An 18,625-nucleotide genomic window follows, 5' to 3' on the forward strand; every position below is an offset into this window, starting at 1 on the left:
AGAAATAGTACCTCGGGTTAAGAACTTTGCTTCAGGATGAGAACAGAAATCGCACGGCGGCAGCGGGAGGCCCCATTAGTTAGTGGTGCTTCAGGTTAAGAACAGTTTCAGGTTAAGAACGGACCTCCGGAACGAATTAAGTATGTAACCAGAGGTACCACTGTATTTAGTGCCTGCTGTCATTCGAGGATGTCAAAATGTAGCCTTTCATGCACTGTTTGCTTACTCCACCATAGGAGCCTGGCTGTGACTTAACTGGTTTGCAGGAAGAAACAAGAGGAGTCTCATTTTTCATTAAAAACTCTGCATATGGTCACACGCGTATTTGTGAGGAAGGGCATTCCTTTGCATAACGTGTCGCAGGACCCAAGACCTGGAGTCCTGCTTGTTCTCCTGTATGCCATTCCTGAGCAGAGGGAGGAGCAGAGACCAAATTATCTGTCTGGCTACAACGGTGAAGACAGTGGCCTACTTTGCAGGGCTGTTGTTACAGGGGAGTGAATATGAGTTGGTAATGAATGCGCTTGCTTTTTACTTACAACTAAGGAACCACAATGGGACACGGGTGGTGCTGTGGGTTAAATCACAGAGCCTAGGACTTGCTGATCAGAAGGTCGGCGGTTAGAATCCCTGCGACGGGGTGAGCTCCCGTTGCTTGGTCCCTGCAAGCACTGGGAACTACCGTTAAAGGTAAAAGGACCCCTGACCATTTGGTCCAGTCGTGACCGACTCTGGGGTTGCAGCGCTCATCTCGCTTTATTGGCCGAGGGAGCCGGCGTACAGCTTCTGGGTCATGTGGCCAGCATGACTAAGCCGCTTCTGGCGAACCAGAGCAGCGCACAGAAACGCCGTTTACCTTCCCGCTGGAGCGGTACCTATTTATCTACTTGAACTTTGATGTGCTTTTGAACTGCTAGGTGGGCAGGAGCTGGGACTGAGCAACTGGAGCTCACCCCGTCACAGGGATTCGAACCGCCGACCTTCGGCAAGTCCTAGGCTCTGTGGTTTAACCCACAGCGCCACTCGCGTCCCGTTAAGCCTGCTCTATAAAATCCTTGGATTTTTTTTCCATTTCATGTGGCAGGTGTCTCTTTGGAACTTCTAAGGAGCTTGTCTTCAGCCACAGAACCACTTTTTTTCTTTCTTTCTCCCTGCTTCGCTACAACACTCTTTTTAAGTGTTAAGCAAAGATGAGCCTGTCCCCCTTATTAGCTCTCAGTCTTTACAGAAGCCACGTCCATATAAATGAGAGCGCCTGCTTTCGATGGGCTCCTGGGCATGTGCAGAGAGCAACCAGATTCCACTTGCCTTTGCCTTCTTCTCTGGCGCGAGTCCTTCTATGCATAAACCATCTCATTGTTCTTGAGGATTAAAAAATGTACAGTATTCCATATACTCCTTCCCACCCGCTTTTTTAAACCGGGTGAGATTCTGAGCACGTCAAGATTGCTGCCCCTCACGAAGGAATCCCTGCTTGCCGGGGATTCGTTCCCCTTGGAACGGCGAGCGCTGGAGGTAAGTGAGAGTCACCGTCTCCTGAGCATGTACAAAATTCCCATGTGAACGAGGCTTTCTCAGGAGTGGGCGTGGCTGGCCGCGAGACAGAGCGCAGTCGCCTGATTTTGGGGGGGGGGGGAAATCACACTTTCCCGCCAAAAGAAGCTCGCTTCCGCCCCTTCCCCCTCCTCCCAGCCTCAAAAGCGCGCATGCGCCCTTCCCCCTTCTTCAAAGCCGGGCTGCGTTTTTGTTTATTCGAAAAGGAAAGGGAGGGGGAAAGAAAACACAAACGGGAGTGGCGGCGCGGCGCACGCGCGTCTCGGAGGCGCCGGTTGGCCGCCGCCGCGCGTTCGAAAGGCGCTCGCCGCCGCCTATTGGTTGCTCCGGCCCGGTAAGCCCCGCCTCTTCCTGCCCACCGCCGAACCCCCAGCGTCCCCTCCGGTTCCGCCGCTGTCGTCGCCGCTACCGCTTGCTACCGTCGCTGAAGGGGCCGCCGCCGCCGCCGCCGCTTTGTGCCTCGCTCACCGAAAGAGAGAGGGGTGTGAGGGGAGAGGAGGAGGCCCTGAAGCCGGTGAGTGGCGGGCGGGCGGGGAGAGGGGGGCGGGGTCAAAGGTCACGCGTTGGGCCCGCGCTCCTATTTGCATAACGCTTTTTCTGTATCCGTGTGACGCTTTTGGCCTTGGGAGGCCTGCGCTGGTCTCGGTGCGGCGCGCCGGGCAGGGGGGCGGGGCGGCCCCGGTTCCCTGGAAGGCTCATTCGGTGGGGCCTGGATGGCGGTGGCCGCGGCTGCTGGGCCAGCCCCTCTGGCCCGGAGGGGAGGAGCTCGGGGCTCATGGCACACCTTGGCAGCGGCCCCCGGACTGGACCTACGAAGCAGCCCCTGCGCATCCTCCTCTTCGCTGCTGCTGCGCAGAGAGAAACGAGGGGCAGAAAGCGACACACACCGACCTGCAGAGCTCCGTTTCCATGGCTGGCTAACTGGCCGGCTGGCGCAGAAGACGGACTCGTCCAGCCTCTCTCCTCCTTGCTTACCTGCCTTAGGTGGCAGCTGATGCACGTTCCCCACGCCCAAAGTTTGCTTGCCCACACGGAGCTACAATAACCCCCAGCAGCCTTAGCAAACTGCAGCTCCCAGGAGCCTTTGAGCAGGGTGAGCTTTTCGATGTGCGTGCTGCGTATGCAGCCTCGCCAGTGCTTATACTGTATTGCACTTTACAAAAATGAGCTGGGTCCCCCTAGTTTGAAATGCTTGTCATTCCAAGGGAGCCGACAGCAGTGCCTTTTCAGGCTGCTGGGAGGAAAGGAAGGGGGAGCCCCAGCAGTAGGCGGTGCCAGAGCCAATGACAGAGGTAACTAAATTCTAGTTTTGTACCCATTCATCCCCCTGTTGAGTTCCAGAAGGGCAACACTGAGACGACGAGGAGGAGGGAAAACTGATAGGCACAGCCATTCCACGGAGCTGGATGTAAGTAAGGAGGAAAGTGGGGAGTGGCAGAGGACAGTGCTCCTTTTCCTCTAGTGGACTAGCCTCCACTGGCAGCCAATGTGGTGCCCTGGACTACAACTCCCAGCATTGACCCTGACCATTGGCCATGCTATCTGATGGGAATTGGGGACCCCAGTGAGATCTGGAGGGCCCCACATTGGCAACTTCTGTATGAATGTAATCTATTATTAAATTCAGGGGGAACCTGGTGTTCTCCAAAGCTTTTTGACTACAACTTCCATCAGCCCCAGCCAGGATATTTGTACGCTGCTGGGGCTGCTGGGCATCTGAGGAAGGCATAATGCTGAACAGGAGAGACACAAGGAAAAGGGGAGGCAACAATAAATGGAGGAAGGGCAGCTGTGCTCTGCTTGGTCCAATAATGTGGATCCGGGGCAAGTCAGGGGTTTCAGAGGTTGGTGGGCCCAGGATCCCTGATTATTGCTGATAGGTGTTGGAGTCCAACAACATCTGAAGGGCCTCCACACAGCCCATTGCCCTGGTGTACTTTCAGGGAGGGGTGAGAGCTAAGGGTCATGCCAGGAGGTGGGTGTTGAGGAAGGCTTTGCAGGATGAAATAGAGCAGAGGTGATGGTGTGCAGGTGTTTGGTAAGGTGCTCTGGGCATAAGGGGCAACAATGGAGGAATGATGGGAGTTACATAAAGGAGCAGTAGATTTGAGGGTGGTGAAGAGGAAACTACAAGGATGATGGGCAAGACACAGAAGAATCTTGAAAACTTTTATCAGGTGGAGGTAGCAACTCCAGAATCACATTCTAGGTGTGGTTCTGTAGCTCCTTCCTCCTCCAGCCTACCACCTCCTGCTTTTGGGGCTAAATGGCTGAAGCAGGCAAGAGCTGCTTCTAACACACATAACCCCCCGCCAAGTTTCTGGTAGAAAAGCTAAAATCTAGACTGCTGTGCTTGGATCTTCATTAGGGAAGTGTTGTAGCACAGTAGAAGAGCATCTGTTTTGAAAGCAGAATATCCACGTTCAGTCCCTGACAGCATCTTTAGTGACGCTGCCTGAACCTGGAGAGCCATTGCTGCCAGTCTGTGTAGACAACACTGAGCTAGATCTACCCAGAGGCCTGGCTCAATATATAATTATTGTGGCAATTCCATTGTGGTCTCTGATCTCTGTCTTGCCTATAGCAGAATCCACAAGCGATGATTCCTTAAGGTTCCAGTGCAAAATTCCTCCCCCACCCTGCAAGCAGTGTCAGAGATACCAGGAGGCCTGTCACAAGGAGGAAGAGGAGGAATGCTGTCCATGTCGACTATTTTAATCCAGCACAGAATTTCCAACTGAAGTTAGCTTGGGCCACAGGAAGGTGTGTTCCTGTAGGTGTGTTTCATCAGGAAAGTATTGAGTCGTGTTGATTTAGGCACTGACATTGTTCCTGGAAACGCTTTTAACCTCTTTTGAGAAGTGGCAGAGTGTAGCATCTCAGTGGCTGAACTGCCAACTTGGATGCCCCAGTGCAAATCCTGCCTCTGCTATGAGCTGGTTAGGTGGCCTTAAGGCAAGTCTCTCAGCCTTATTGCACCCCCTAATCTACAACGGGGGGGGGGGCACAGCTATAAGGGCTGCAACAGCAAATTGCCTTGTACAGCAGGTGATTTATAAGTGCAAAATAATGATTCCATCAGCTTTCCCCAACCTCTGGTGCCCTACAGGTGTTTTGATCTGCAGCTTCCATCGCGCCCCCCCCCCCCCGCCAGCACAGCTGTATGATGCTGGGGATGATGGGAGTTGTAGACCAATACATCTGGAGGACTGGGATACACGATCAGAGTATTGGGTAGGTGCTGAAAGTCTCCCGGAACAATTGTAGCTTTGCCACCTAGTTTTAGTTTGAAATGTTGGCGTCATAAATCCCCTATATGACTTGTGATGTAAAAGCTTCTAGCTAAATCTGGGCCTTTGGAGTCTTTTGTATGATTCTCGCTTTTGCCTAGAAAAATGCATGTGGTTTGAAACGCACCTGCAGTGAGACCTTCCACACAGAGAAGGTGCTCGGTCGCACCCAGAGCTCTGTGAGACCTCTAGCACATACGGGGACAAACCGATCCTTTCCATGGCCTTGAGGGTCTTGCTACCTGTGAGGTAGGTGAGGCTAAGAGAGAGTTAGGCAACTGTCCCTTGTTTGCCCAGGGAGCTTTGTGGCTGAGGGGAGATTTGCACCTGGACCTCCCTGACCCTAAACCAACACTCTGACCACCATACCACACTGTTGTTAGCATCTACTACAGATTGACAAGATTAAAAAAGGTAGAAGAAAATCCTTTCATGCTGTGCTTAGGGGGTCTGGTGCAACAGCACTTTTAATCTCCCAGGGGGAAACCCTGTTAGTAGCTTCCACGCTTTGAAACCAGCCTTGTGCAGAGACAGACAAAGTTTTTCAAGATTCAAACACGACGGCTCTCTGGAGGGGCAGCTCTCTTTTTTAAAAAGTGCATTAAAGCACCAGCAAAATCAAAGCCTAAGGAGTTCCTTTGGTCCCACAGAAATGTATGAAACATTCTCCTGAACATCATCCTCACTTTCGGTATTCTTTAGAAAAGTAAAATGGGTGAGTGGGGGGACTTGCATTTGATTAAGCAAAGGTTTGAAATTTACAGGTTACGTGCTTCGGAATCTCAGCCTGAAGAAGAGTGTTTTGTAGGCAAAGAAGGAGGGGGTGGCAGTTGCTAGCCTGGGTAGAGGGGTTACTACACTTGATACCAGGAACAACGCACACATGTTGGCTGTCTGAGGCTATCTGGGTTGTTTTTTAAAATAAAAATTAAGTTTTTTTTCTAGGTCTTTTGGAGGAGGGGAAGAAGGTACGTTTTGGAAATCCATACACAGGACTGTGCCAGCCAAGGGGCCCTGTGCCCTACCATGCCTGAGCTCAAAGAGGCAGAGGTGTCCCAGTGTCACCCAGATCTCTCAGTCTCTCTCTCCAGTCTCTTCTGGCAGAAGTAAACATTCAGAAAGATTGCAGGGCATTGTTCCCTTTGGGAGATAAATCTAGGATGGTCTTCGTGCATTTGCCTTTCCCCCCTCTGCTCCTCTATTCCCAGTCGCTCCATCAAGGCTCCTTCCCCCCCTCTAGAGAGGACGTAAAACCTTTCTTGTTGGTGGGGCCTGAGGCCAGAAGGAATGTAGGGAATTTGCCTGTGGTGGGCCTAGAACCTCCCCATGCTGTTTTTCATTTCCTGAATTTTAACCTGATGGGTTTTTTTTAAAATTAAAGTTGCATGTCTTGCCCTCGTCCGACCCACATCCTTCCCACACCTCAAATAGGTTAGGGGGGAGGGGATAAGACTGATTTGTGCTCCAGGCGGTTTAATTATTTCCTCTCATCCCCCCAAAAAGTTGTAATTCTGAAAAATGAGGATTCCACCCACACACTTTCAGCTCTATTACAGTGCAGTGGGGCTGAGAAGTTGTTTTCCCCTGAGTGTCACATTTCATCTGCTTCAAGAAACAGGATTGGGGGCTGAAACTCCAAATTCATTTCCCCCCTGCTGTCCCCGCCATGGAGCTGTATGGGTCTGTTGCTGCAACTCCTTGTTTGTTAGAGGGGGGTGGCTGGTGGTATTGTTTTTAAAGGTAGCCCTCTGCTGCCTGGAGGTTTGTGACATTTAAAAATAAGCTGGGGAAGGTGAGGGCAATGAGCTGCTTTGCGGTAAAAATGGGTGGAAGCTGGTTGGCTGGGCTCTTCAGGCCTCTGCTGACGAAAGCTGTGGGGTTGTCTTTAAACGTCCCACATGTAGAATAAGATTTTGGGGCTGGAGGGGGACGTTTCCACCCACAACATGCCAGCTGGTTGCATTCTGCTTGGGTTGCCTACCCTGGGGCCTCCACTTCCACCCTTGATCTGTTGGGTGCTGGGCAAGGGGCCTCGGAGGAGGAGGACATTCCTTCACGCCTCACCCCCCCCCCAATAATCTGTGCAAGGAAAACCCATTTCCCACCTGCAGGGTTTTCTGACGGTCTCCGTTGGACCACCATCAAAGTGGGCTTCCTGGCCTCCTCCTCTGCAACTGCTTAATTTGTTGTTTTCTTTTGCTTTGACTGCTCAGTAGCGCAATAGGGATGTAGATGAAGTTGCCTTTGTTTTTGTTTCGTTGTTAACCTTCACACCAAATCTTTTCTGCACTTCAGGTTGTCTGTGTTAGGAAGTCCTCTCCCCTTGAGGTTAAAACCTGGGGCTCCAAAGTGTTACCCTCACGTTGGGGTTATACATTAATTTAAAATGGCGACTGATCTGTCCGAAGCTGATCCCGCACACCGTAAGGCGCTTCCACTGTTAACGGGAGCCCCCCCGGACAAGTTGAGTGAGGTAGGGGCCGACCCTTCCCCACGCTCGCCCTTGGACTGGCCCCTGCGAGGGCTGCTCTACTCTTCCTTCCCCTGCTGCTTCTAGGAATCTTGGTTGGGGCTGCCTCCAACACCCCCCTTCCCTTTCCCCTGCCCTCCCCTCCCCACCCCATCCCAAAGCAACGATCCCTTCCCCTGCTGCCCCTGAGACCTCCCTTGCTGGGTCCCTTTGCTCTTCTCGTTCTGAACAGAAGCAATATACTGTATACGTATTAAAATGTATATACATCCTGTGATGCTCACAAGTTCTGATGGAAACAGGAAGTTGGAGCCAGCTGCCTCCTAAGGAGCCGGAGCGCAGTTGCCTCCGTCTTAGGTGGAATACATGGTGGGGTGATGGTGGCTTCCTTCTGGGTGTCCCTAGTTCCCTCTGGAGCCTTCCCCCTGCCCCAGCCCACTCCGCACCTCCTGGACTCTCCTCGTGACGCTCTTGCCACTGTTTCCCTTCCAGACGGCTGAAGACGCCACCATGCCCATCCGCCGGGCCGTGAATTCTTCTGCTCGGGAAACTCCTCCCAAAAGCAAACCTGCTGAAGGGGAGGAGGCCAAGCCAGGTAAAGACTCCCACTCCCACCTGTTGTCCTCCTTGGTCTGTGGTCAAGTGGTGGTGGTAGGGCTGATTCGCATCCAGCCTTGTCCTTTCAGCCAGAGAACCATCACTGTTTTATAAGTTGACCCTTGGGGATCTACTGAAATTGTATGTGTATGTATGAGACACACAGAGAATCAGGTGGGAGTTTGGAAAGTTTGATGCATTATGTTATTTTTAATAGCATTTATTATTTCAGTTTGCATCCCACCCTTCCTAATAAGAAAAATAGGAACAATATTTTTTGTAAACTGGTTTGGGTTCCTTGTTTTTACAATCAAGAGGTGTATGAATTTTATTAAATTAAAAGTGGTTCTTTTTTTCCTTTCCTTTTTTTGGGGGGGTTTTGTTTGGAGAAGTGTTCTAAAACAGAAAAATAGAGATACTAAGAGAGCTGAGTGGGGGGTGCTCATATAGTATCACTGTATACAAGTTGTACAAGTGACAATAAAGTATTTCAATTTCAATAAAAACAGTTTTGAAAAGTGTTCCCCCAACCAGTGAGTTCAGAGTTGCCTGAAACATTACCTTTCAGCCATCCAAGGCCAAGGGATGTTTTTAGATTTCCTCCTGGAAATCAGTAATGGCACAAACGGGCATACGTCACCAGGAAGAGCGTTCCACAAGGGGTGAGAACCGTCCCCAGCAACTGGGCTCACTGCCAACTGGGTATTCCCCCATGGTCGTGCCACCAAGAAGACCACCTTGTACTGGCAACGCACGGGCTCAGCCCCTGAACTATAGCCTGCCCTCACCACCACACCCACCCTGCAGAGTATTGGGGATGGAAACTGAGCCCCAGTTGCCGATTGAGCCAGTGGCTGCCCTCCAACTCATCAGCTTATAAGTGAAGGAGGCTGAAAGGTACCAAAAAGGCAACTCCGTCACTACCTATGGTTCCCAATAGCCCACCAGTGGGCAACCCCCACGTCTGCCTCTGGCTACCAGCTGATTGCTTTTGCCATCCTGCCTGCTTGTGAGCAGTCACTTCAGTCAGGAGACATAGCAGAAGGGGCCAAGGTCGATCTGTCCCATTGTGGCATTCCTCAGGCAGGGCCTGTTGGCCCAACTGCAGTGGGTGTGGGTGCATTTTGTCCTTCGCATGTAACTTGCACATGGCCCTCTTCTTCCTCTTCCCTCTCAGATCCTGATGTCAGCTCAGAGGAATCCGCTTCGACTGTAGAGGAGCAAGAGAATGAAACTCCACCAGCCGCACCCAATGAGGCAGAGCCACCCAAGGAGCCCGAAGTGGAGGAAAAGGAAGGAGAGGCAAAGCCTGCCGAGGAAGCCAAAAAGGAGTAAGGGGTGGGGGCACTGAAGTGGGGGTCAGTCCATACCCGGGGGCAAAGGCTATGCCAATGTCTCTGCCAAGCCTACCTGGAGATGCAGCCAGGGATTGACCTGGGGCCTTCTGCATGCCAAACAGGTGCTCAACCTCTGAGCTGCCATCCTTCCCTGACAATTTGGGGGATGCAGTCCTGGGCTAAGTGGAAGTGGCTTTGTATAAGGCCATCTCCAACATTCAGTTGCCCAGTTCTTCTGATTCCAGCTCTCTGCTTTTCTGTGAACTCAGAGCTCCCCTGAGCTGCAGAAAATGTATTTGGGCTTCTGGGATTCCTGCATAAGTTTTGAGTCTCTCCCTTTGTGTGTGTAAAGGGAGAAGGATCAAGTCAAAGAGGAGAAGAAGAAAGTCAAGAAGACCATCCCTGCCTGGGCCACCCTCTCTGCCAGCCAGCTAGCCAGAGCACAGAAGCAGACGCATATGGCAGCTTCTTCTCGCCCCAAGATGGATGCCATTTTGATTGAGGCAATCAAGGTGAGCAAAAAGGGTGGGCTTCTTGTGGGTTTGCTGCTCTTCCTTTCTCTTTGTGCCTCTTCCCCGCCCCCAGGTATGTGGTGTTTTTTGTCACCTTTCACTCCCCAGGAATAGAGTGCCAGTTGCACCGCTGGTTTAAACATATTTGCTGTTTCTGTGTTTTTACTGCATAGGTCGCCTTGAAACGGATTGTTTAGAAGGCGATTAATAAATCATTGATAATAATTGCTCTCTCCGTCAGCACCAGTGCAAACGCCCCTGCCTCCCAGCTCAAAGGGCACAGCTCTGCTGTAGTCAGTGTTCAGCCTTTGGGCCAGGAGACGCCCTTGATACCTGCCAGTTGGACCTCCCAGTTTCCTATAGGAAGTCCTCCAGGCTTAAAATATCTTTATAGAGGGCTTTGTTTGGGATGCTGTCAGAAATCTGCCACCATCACATTTCATGTGGAGGTGGGGGGAATGCACACATGCACACACCTTAGGAAGACAGCGTATGGCTATGAGAGCACCCTGATTTGAGTCAGAAAGGGAGAATGGCTCAAGTCATGAGCAGCCTGGGCTTTGCTAGTTGTCCTGGGAGAATCCTGCGAGTGAAAAGCCCCTGCTAGTCCATCTGGTAACCCTGAGCTAGATGGTATTGACCCCCTAGTCGCTCCAGGTAGGGTTATGAAGCACCCCGTCTTGAAACTGTGCAAGAAAGATACAGCCAGATCAGGCCATCTTCCTGTTCTCACTATACCCAGCAGACACCTCGGTGTGATTTTCCCCAGCAACTGGCATAGGGTAAGCCTAGTCACAGGTGCCTCTTCTCCTTCCAGGCATGCTATCAGAAAGGCGGGGCATCAGTTGTGGCCATCCGGAAGTACATCATCCATAAGTATCCTTCACTGGAGCTGGAGAGGAGGGGCTACCTCCTCAAGCAGGCCCTCAAGAGGGAGCTAGAGCGAGGGGTCATTCGGCAGGTGAGTTGGGTGTGGGTCAGGGGTTCTTTTGCTTGCTTATTTCTCTCTAGCCTGCCCAGCATTAGGAGAGCTTGCAGATTGGGTGTGTTAAGACTGAAACAATCACTTACATTTTCCAGAGTTCAAAGGCTTTATTCATGCAGGAGCAGCTTTGTCTTGGCAAAAACTATTTATTTACAGGATGAGCAGAGCTAAAGAGAGAGAAATGGCAGACACCTTGTCAGAACAAGTTGGGAGAGAGAAACAAAATGGCTGAGCTTTTAGGGGCACAGTTAACTTAGACAAAGAGACTACAAAAATGTTGGATAGATTACTAGAGAAACAGTGGTTTAAAGTAGCATCTTAGAAGCTAAGAGAAGGAAATGCATTTGTTTTGTCCAACATTCGGTCCCAAGGAGAATTCAGGGGCAGGGAACAAAGGTGTTAAATGTACCACTAAAACCAATTTACAGTAGGCCTGAGGAAAGCATCTGCCAGCATGGCATTGGGAAGCTTTCCCAGCCTTTTCTTCTAAGGAAAGTTTGCCTGGTGCCTGAACTGGACCCCTCTTTCTTCATGCCAGGTGAAAGGAAAAGGAGCCTCTGGGAGCTTTGTGGTGGCCCCGAACTCAGGGAAAACGGCCCCCAAATCCAGGGACCGGAAGGTAATGCTGAGGGGCTGGGGGAGGTTTAGGAGTTGAGGTAGCAAAACTCGTAATTAGTGTGCACAGTTGAAATCCTCCATTCTCTGAAGGAACTAACAAGGGGTCTTGTCTGAATCAGGTCTTGTATCCCTTCAAGAGCTCTGAAGAAGGCACACGTTCCACAGTGGTGGAAGCACTTGAAGACCTAGTGGCAGACCCTTTTCCATGTCTGTTGATGGCAAAGGATTACAGTAAACATACATAATCTTTCAGATAAAAGCCACATTTGCCACATACATTTAAAGCACATGACTTTCCGCCAATGAATTATGGGAACTGTAGTTTAAGGGTTGTGGGAAATGTAGCTGTGTGGGGGTAAACTACAGTTGCTGGGATTCTTTGCTGGGGAGTGGGATGTACTTTTAAGCATGTGATGTGGACGTGATGATTAGCACAGACAATTGCTTTGTAAACAGAACATGTAGAAAGCGGGGCTAGGAATGCATTGGAAGAAATGAATACTTGCTTTGCTTCCGACCTCTCTCCTCCACAGCGGAGCTCTTCTTCGGCGTCCGGCCCAGAGCAGCAGGTGAAGCTGGAAGACATCCTCCCGCTGGCCTTTACACGCCTCTGCGAGCCGAAGGAGGCATCCTACAGCTTGATCAAGAAATATGTCTCCCAGTATTACCCGAAGCTGAAGGTGGACATCAGGTAGGGCTGGAAGGGGGAGGGCAGGAAGGCGGCACTGGCTGGCCAACCAGCCGGGACTTCTTGCTTTAGGCTCTGCCCTCTGTGACAGCAGGTGGCTGGGCACGACTCTTCAACAACTTCCGACTTGGCATTGGCAGCAAAGGATTATTCCCTGTTGGGAACATGGGTGGTACCATGTTCACAGAAGTGGACCCATTTCAATGAGAGGAACTGAGCCATGTCCATCAGTTGCATCTAGGACTAACTTTGGGTACGAAGTTCTCACCTGAGACATGTACCTATGGGGTGTTCAGAGTGTCCCGCCATTGTATTTTTTTTAAATAATATTTATTACTTTTAAACCTTACAAAAAGGAGAAAAGAAAAGAAAAAAAAGAAAAAGCAAAAGAAAGAAAAAACAATACAGTACAATATATAAACAATACACAACACAACATTAACACGTTAAACAAAATGAGAGCAAAAACAATTCAAAAAACACACATCATACCATCTCAATACCCTCTCTTTCATTCCCTTGTTTCATCGACCTCCTCTCACCTCCCTTTTTGTATTCCATTTCTATTAATTATTTCAGCAAATCCTTTCCATCTTTCTCTATTTTCTGTCATATGGTTATCTTAACATATTTTAACCTTATTTTCCATTAATACTATAGTACTTATTTATGCTTAATTCATTATAACATTTCTACTAAAGCCATATAATTCCATTCCATCATTTTTCTAACACTCATTAATTTTACATTATTTCTATATATAGACTTTAAACTTTTTCCAATATTCTTCCACAGTCTCTTCTCCCTGGTCTCGGATTCTGCCAGTCTTTTCCGTCAGTTCCGTATAGTCCATCAACCTGGTGATCTTCTGTCCGAGGCTCTTAACTCTTTTCCAAGTCCCTTCTGCAAATCTTCTTCATATTTATACATGCAGAGTGTCCCGCCATTGTAGCCAGAGCAGAGGGAGTGGCTTTCTTTACAGCTCAGTGGCGACTGAACCTGGGGCTCCCTGCACGAACGGCAGGTGCTCCACCGCTGAGCTGTAAAGAAAGCTCAATTCTGAGCTCAGTGGGCAAACAGCCAGGCTTGGTAGAAGGCAGCTTTCGCTCCTGCTCAAGCTTAGTTTCGCCCCACTGCTCCTGTGATCCTCCTCTCCGCAAAAAAAGGAACCCTTAAACTCTTCTAGGTTTATTCCAAATGTTTTGAAGTATACTTGGATTTTTAAAAGAAGAAAAAAAAGGAGCGTGTGGCTACCTGGCTGGTAGTCTGTGCAAGGGTTTTGTGCTCCAGTTCACAGCCTGTGGACGGAACAAGCCATTCTGCATCCCGTGAGGGAGCAGAATCTCCTCCAGTTCAAGGAAGGGCCACCCAGGAGGGCTTTGTGTCAGCCTCGGGCCCAGGAAAGAAGCATCACTCTTCCTCCTGGGAGGCTGTTTCAGCCATCCTCCCTCTTTTCAGCAGGATCTCCCTGCTGCTGGGAGATAGGGACTGTGTGGTCTTTGCCGCTCTCTCTGCCAATCATGGCCTTAAAGCTCCTTTTCTTCCCTCCCACAGACCCCAGTTGCTGAAGAATGCTCTGCAGAGAGCAGTGGAGAAGGGCCAGTTGGAGCAGATCACAGGCAAAGGAGCTTCTGGAACTTTCCAGGTGTGTTGGGGGGGGTGGGGAGAGCAGCCCAGCTCCCTTTAACTTGACTCCCTCTGGCTCCCCTCCTCCATTGGCCTGCCAAGAGCAAGCAGCTTAGGGGGCTGCGTCTGGTTTGGGCTGGGGTTTACCATAACGACTGTCTGTTTCAGCTGAAGAAATCTGGGGAGAAGCCCCTTCTGGGTGGGAGCCTGATGGAAGATGCCATCCTCTCCGCCATTGCGGCCATGAATGAGCCCAAGACCTGCTCCACCACTGCTCTGAAGAAATATGTTCTGGAGAATCACCCAGGGTCAAACTCCAGCTTCCAAGGTAAGGAGGCACAGAGGGGGGGAAGAAGAAGAGTTTGGATTTGATATCCCGCTTTATCACTACCCGAAGGAGTCTCAAAGCGGCTAACAGTCTCCTTTCCCTTCCTCCCCCACAACAAACACTCTGTGAGGTGAGTGGGGCTGAGAGACTTCAGAGAAGTGTGACTGGCCCAAGGTCACCCAGCAGCTGCAGGTGGAGGAGCAGGGACGCGAACCCGGTTCACCAGATTACGAGTCCACCGCTCTTAACCACTACACCACACTGGGGGAGAGAGCTAGTTCCACAGACGCAAGCAGGCAAAGTCATAGAAGTAGATTTGGAAGGGACCCCCCAAGGATAATCTGCTCCAGCCCCCTGCAATGCAAGAATCGCAGCTAAAGAATCCCCCTGTCATCTGGGAGGGCCCTGCACTGGCCAAAGTGAATCCCAGCAGGGCCCAGCCGTGGGGTACGGTAGGGGTGGGAAGGAGACCTGAGGGTTATCTAGTCCAACCCGCTCCAGTGTATTTCCTCTTATCTCTCTGGGGCGGCCAGATCTATAGAAATAGGAAAAGATGAGAGTGGCAACCAGCCATCGCCACCTGTTGTCAGGTGTAGGGAAGGTTGGTGGTGCTTGGATTACTGAGGGCCCCTGGTTTCTGGAGATTTACATCTCCAGAGAAGAGCCTTGGAGGTTAAGTGGGTTTAGGGTGAGGGCTTCAAAGAGCAACCAGGACAGGGGTTACATTGCAGTAGCAGAGCCTTGGCAAATGAAATGCCTGCGCGATCCTCCCTCACTCCCTTCTTCCATTGATTGCCTTTACAGCCCAGGTTCCCCCTCTCAGATCTTGGGTTTTAAAATAATCCCAGTGGTGACGTTTGCAGGAGACCTGCTGGGAGAAAGCGTGTGCAGGCTGTGTGTGTGTGTGCGCGCGCGCATATTTTTGTTCCAGGAGAGCGCCTGCTCTTGAAAAGACACTGAGCCTTGGCAAGGGCACAGGGCTTAATGGAAGCCGCCACCCCCCAGTTCTCCACATGGGCTCCCTTCTAGCTGCCCTTTCAAGGCAGCCTGTTCTGTCCGCCACAAGGAGAAGTCCGTGGGCTGCTGCTCATATCTCACAGCCTGTGCCTGGATTATTTCCTCCTTCCACACAAAGCCAGAGTGCTTTTTCCGCCCTGCCTCAGGCATCTTGGGGGCGGGGGCAGTGGTTGAAGCAAAAGCCCCTCCACTTGGCTCAGAATACTCATTGCAAATATAGGGGAGCAGACAGAGAGACAGACAGACAGACAAAGGCTTTGGGGCCCAATTTTGACCTATGTTTTGAAAGGGCTTAGAGAGAGGCAGTTTGGAATCTGATTTTTGTTCCTTTGGGATTTTTGTTCCCTTTGGAGAAGGTGCTGGGTGCAAGTTCATGCCAAAGTTCACCTTTAAAAAAAAAGGAGGGAGGAGCAGTGGTGGAGTGGGGAGGCATTTAGCATAAACTATTGCTAGGTAGATGAAGGCAAGCTTTCCAGTTGCTCTGGCAGCCATGCCACGGGGGGGGGGGGCAGTAGGAATCGGCTTCTTGGGAAGAGCAGAGGTTGGGATGCTCAGAGGTCCTGCCTTGGAGCTTTGGCCTGAACTCTCGAACCCCTCCCCAACCCCTGAGCACACAGGCGGCTCAAAATTGGCCTCTTTGTCAGAATCCCAAGTAACGGGGCTTGCAAAAAAGGCCATTCCGTGGCAGGGAAGGGATTTGTTGGGGGTGTGCTAAGCTCAAGCGGCTGGTGCCCCTCCTGATGGTGCCACCCCCCTCCCTCCCCACAGTCCACCTACTGAAGAGGACCCTGCAGAAGTGTGAGAAGTACGGCTGGATGGAGCAGATTTCCGGGAAGGGCTTCAGTGGCACCTTCCAGCTGTGTTTCCCCTACTATCCCAGGTAACGGGGTGTGGGGGGGGCAGCCTCTGCCTTAGGAGGAAGCACCTGAGATTCCAAGGTGCAATGTGGGACAGGGCAAGGTGAGCGGGGAAAGTTGGGGAAATGCTTTAAATACTCGAGCCCAAGCTTATTCTCACAAACACACCTCTCCTCCAGCTGACTCTCTAACGGCAGGAGTGGGAACCTTTTTGATTGGCGAGTCCAGATCGTTTCATCTCCCACCCCGCAGCCCCTAACCGCCAATCATCTGATGTCAGGTGACTGATAGGTGGCGCCCCCCCTGGTGAAGCAGCCTTTAGCAGGATTGATTCCCACTTCTCCCGGGCTACCAGCTGACATCAGATGATTGACAGGTGGGCCTGGTTTGGGGGAAGTGACTTTGCAGGCAAAACTGGACCCCCCCCCCCAGTGGGCCAAAGTTCCCCCTCCCTGTTCTAAAGCCTTGGGTGGTTAAAGATATGGGGGAGAGGAGGATCCTGCCCCTTTTGCTCCCATTGAGCTCCACTTTCCCACCTGGTGAATTGATTATTTCCTCTTGGGGGTGTTCCTTCTTTTCCTCCCTGCAGCCCCGGTGTCCTGTTTCCAGAGAAACAGAAAGAGGAAGAGTCAGAGGAGGATGAAGAGGAAGAGGAAGAGGAGGAGTCAGAGGAGGAGTCAGAGGAGGAAGAACCCCCTCCAAGGAAAAGGTATCTGTTGGGGGGCGCTTTTGGGTCCAAGTAGTTTTGACGGTCATGGCAGCCCTCCGGGGCCACCCGGCCTGCTGTGAAGAGGCAGGGGCTGGGCTTGCAGGGCCCGTCCTGAGAGCTTTTCCTTTCCTTGGCAGGATGCAGAAGCGGCCCCCGCCGAAGGCCCGGAATAGGGCCCCCCCACTGGCAAAGCGGCGGGAGGCCAAGCCCAAGCCCCGCAAAGCCCCCGTGGCCCGCCGTGGGAAGGCCAAAGCCCCCCCTCCCAAGGTCAAGGCCCCCAAGGCCAAAAAAGCCAAGCCAGCTGCCCCGCCCCGCCCGGCCCTCAAGACTCTCTCTGCCCCCAAGAAGCCCTCCTCAGCCGCCAGCGCAAGGAAGGACCTGAAGCCCTCGGCCAAGAAGAGCAAGACCACCATGCGCAAGTCCCTGAGAGCCAAAAAGTAACCCCTTCTCCCTCCGGAGTGGCAGGGCACAAGGGGGTGGGGATCTCACACGCTTGCTTGCGAAGTGCAAGGCCACCTTTGTCTCTTCCTCCTGATGCTTTCAAACATCTCTCTCTTCTCCCCCCACTTCCTTCAGCAGCGGTGAAAGCCAGCTAGTCAAAGTGGCACTTAATAATCCAAGCGTCTCCCCTTAGATCTAGGTCCTGCCCTCTGTGCCTTCTCGCCACCCACCCTCTTCCCCTCTCCCATCTACCTGACCCCTTCCCCTCCAGAACCTTTAATCAGTAACATAGAACTGTTCTTTTTGAAAATAAAAAATAAGGAGAAGGTTAATCTGTACAGGGTCACCTTGCCTTTGAATTTTGGGCTTTTGAAACAGGTTGCAGAAGAAGATTTTTATATTTTTAGAAAGTGGAAAGGATCCCCGGGAAGACTTTCTGAACAGGGCACTTCTTCCTCCCTCCTCCTCCCACCTTTTGGGTGCCTTGCTTGGTTCTTGCAGGCCAGTGAACCCCCTGGGGTGAGCAAGTCTTCTCAGAAGAAGAGTTGGGTGCCAGATGGGGGGCGGGGGGCTTCCCCACAGACGCCTTCTTCATTACCTTGTTGTGTTTTCTTGTGTTTTTTTGGTTTTTTTTTTAGCTTAGATGCTCCCCACCCCCCCAGTGTTTCAATGTCGCCTGAAAACCAAGCTTACATAAAGTTCTTTTTGAATCCAGCTTTTGAAACTTGTTCTGTAAAGAAAGAGCGGTGGGGGGGAAACGAACACCAGGTTTCGTCATTTGTTCCCCCTCCCCTTTTTTTAAAGGAAAAAAAAAGAGAAGATAAAATGACCGAGAACAATCTAAGTAGAGCAAATGAGTAGAGCCATTAAGCAAAGGAACATGCTGTTTGTTAAAATAAAAAGTAGACTCTTGACACCTGTCTGGGGTGTGGTCTTTTTCAGACACCCACAAAGTGTGGGGCTGGGGCCTGGGGGGTTGGGATGCGGGAGAGAAAAGCCTGCTCCCCAGAGCCATCCCAGCATAGCCCCAGCTCTGTCATGGGCCAAGAGGGTCTTGCTTGCAGCTCAGAAGTGCCCTGAAGCACCACCTCAACAGAGGGCTTGGAAATCTTTTGGCCACTGTTTCCCAAAGTTGTTGATGATGCCCAGTTGGATTTAATTAAATTCTTCATTTCCACAAAACCCTAGGAACATAGGAAATTGCCTTGTGCTGAGTCAGACCCATCGGTCCATCTAGCTTAACGTTGTTTTTGCTGACTGGCAGCAGTGACTCTCCAAGGTTGCAGGCAGGTGTCTCTGCCCAGCCATGCCTGGGACCTTCTGCATGCAAAACACGTGCTCTGCATTGACCTAGGTCTTTTATCAGATGCCCACATATCTGGTCCAGTTCTTTCTGGGGGGAGATGGCTGGGGGGAAATGAAAATTCTTCATTTCAAGAAAACGTCAGGATCTCACTTTTGTCTGCTACATTCCACCCTCGCTCTCCTGCTCCTCACTCCTTAATTCACAGAGGTTTGGAAGGTTCCTTTCATAAATAAAATGCATTTAGTGTACCCAGAACACAACACGTAAAACTGAGCCGGGCAGCACCCTGG

The 18,625-nt window shown here is 51.3% G+C and overlaps 2 protein-coding genes across 9 annotated transcripts in view; one reads left to right on the forward strand and one right to left on the reverse strand.

Moving 5' to 3' along the window:
• The window catches only part of FAM131C (family with sequence similarity 131 member C), a 569,848-nt gene that overhangs the window by 242,733 nt on the left and 308,490 nt on the right, over positions 1–18,625 (reverse strand). The window lies entirely within an intron of this gene.
• On the forward strand, positions 1,777–17,943 carry HP1BP3 (heterochromatin protein 1 binding protein 3). Of its 8 annotated transcripts, none has more exons than XM_083629476.1 (14): positions 1,777–2,068; positions 4,142–4,317; positions 7,140–7,317; positions 7,807–7,909; positions 9,089–9,242; positions 9,601–9,760; positions 10,578–10,721; positions 11,284–11,364; positions 11,897–12,054; positions 13,606–13,696; positions 13,846–14,005; positions 15,791–15,902; positions 16,469–16,588; positions 16,726–17,943. In XM_083629476.1, exons 3-14 carry the CDS (start codon positions 7,231–7,233, stop codon positions 17,027–17,029), a joined length of 1,674 nt encoding a protein of 557 aa, XP_083485602.1. In that variant the 5' UTR covers positions 1,777–2,068; positions 4,142–4,317; positions 7,140–7,230; the 3' UTR covers positions 17,030–17,943. The 8 variants fall into 8 exon arrangements, with proteins under 8 accessions (XP_083485602.1, XP_083485601.1, XP_083485608.1 ...); XM_083629479.1 differs by having other exon boundaries at positions 1,898–2,068; positions 4,139–4,331; XM_083629477.1 differs by having other exon boundaries at positions 1,898–2,068; positions 4,139–4,317.

Source organism: Podarcis filfolensis (genome assembly GCF_964270895.1).
Source record: "Podarcis filfolensis genome assembly, chromosome: 8".
NCBI lineage: Eukaryota > Metazoa > Chordata > Lepidosauria > Squamata > Lacertidae > Podarcis > Podarcis filfolensis.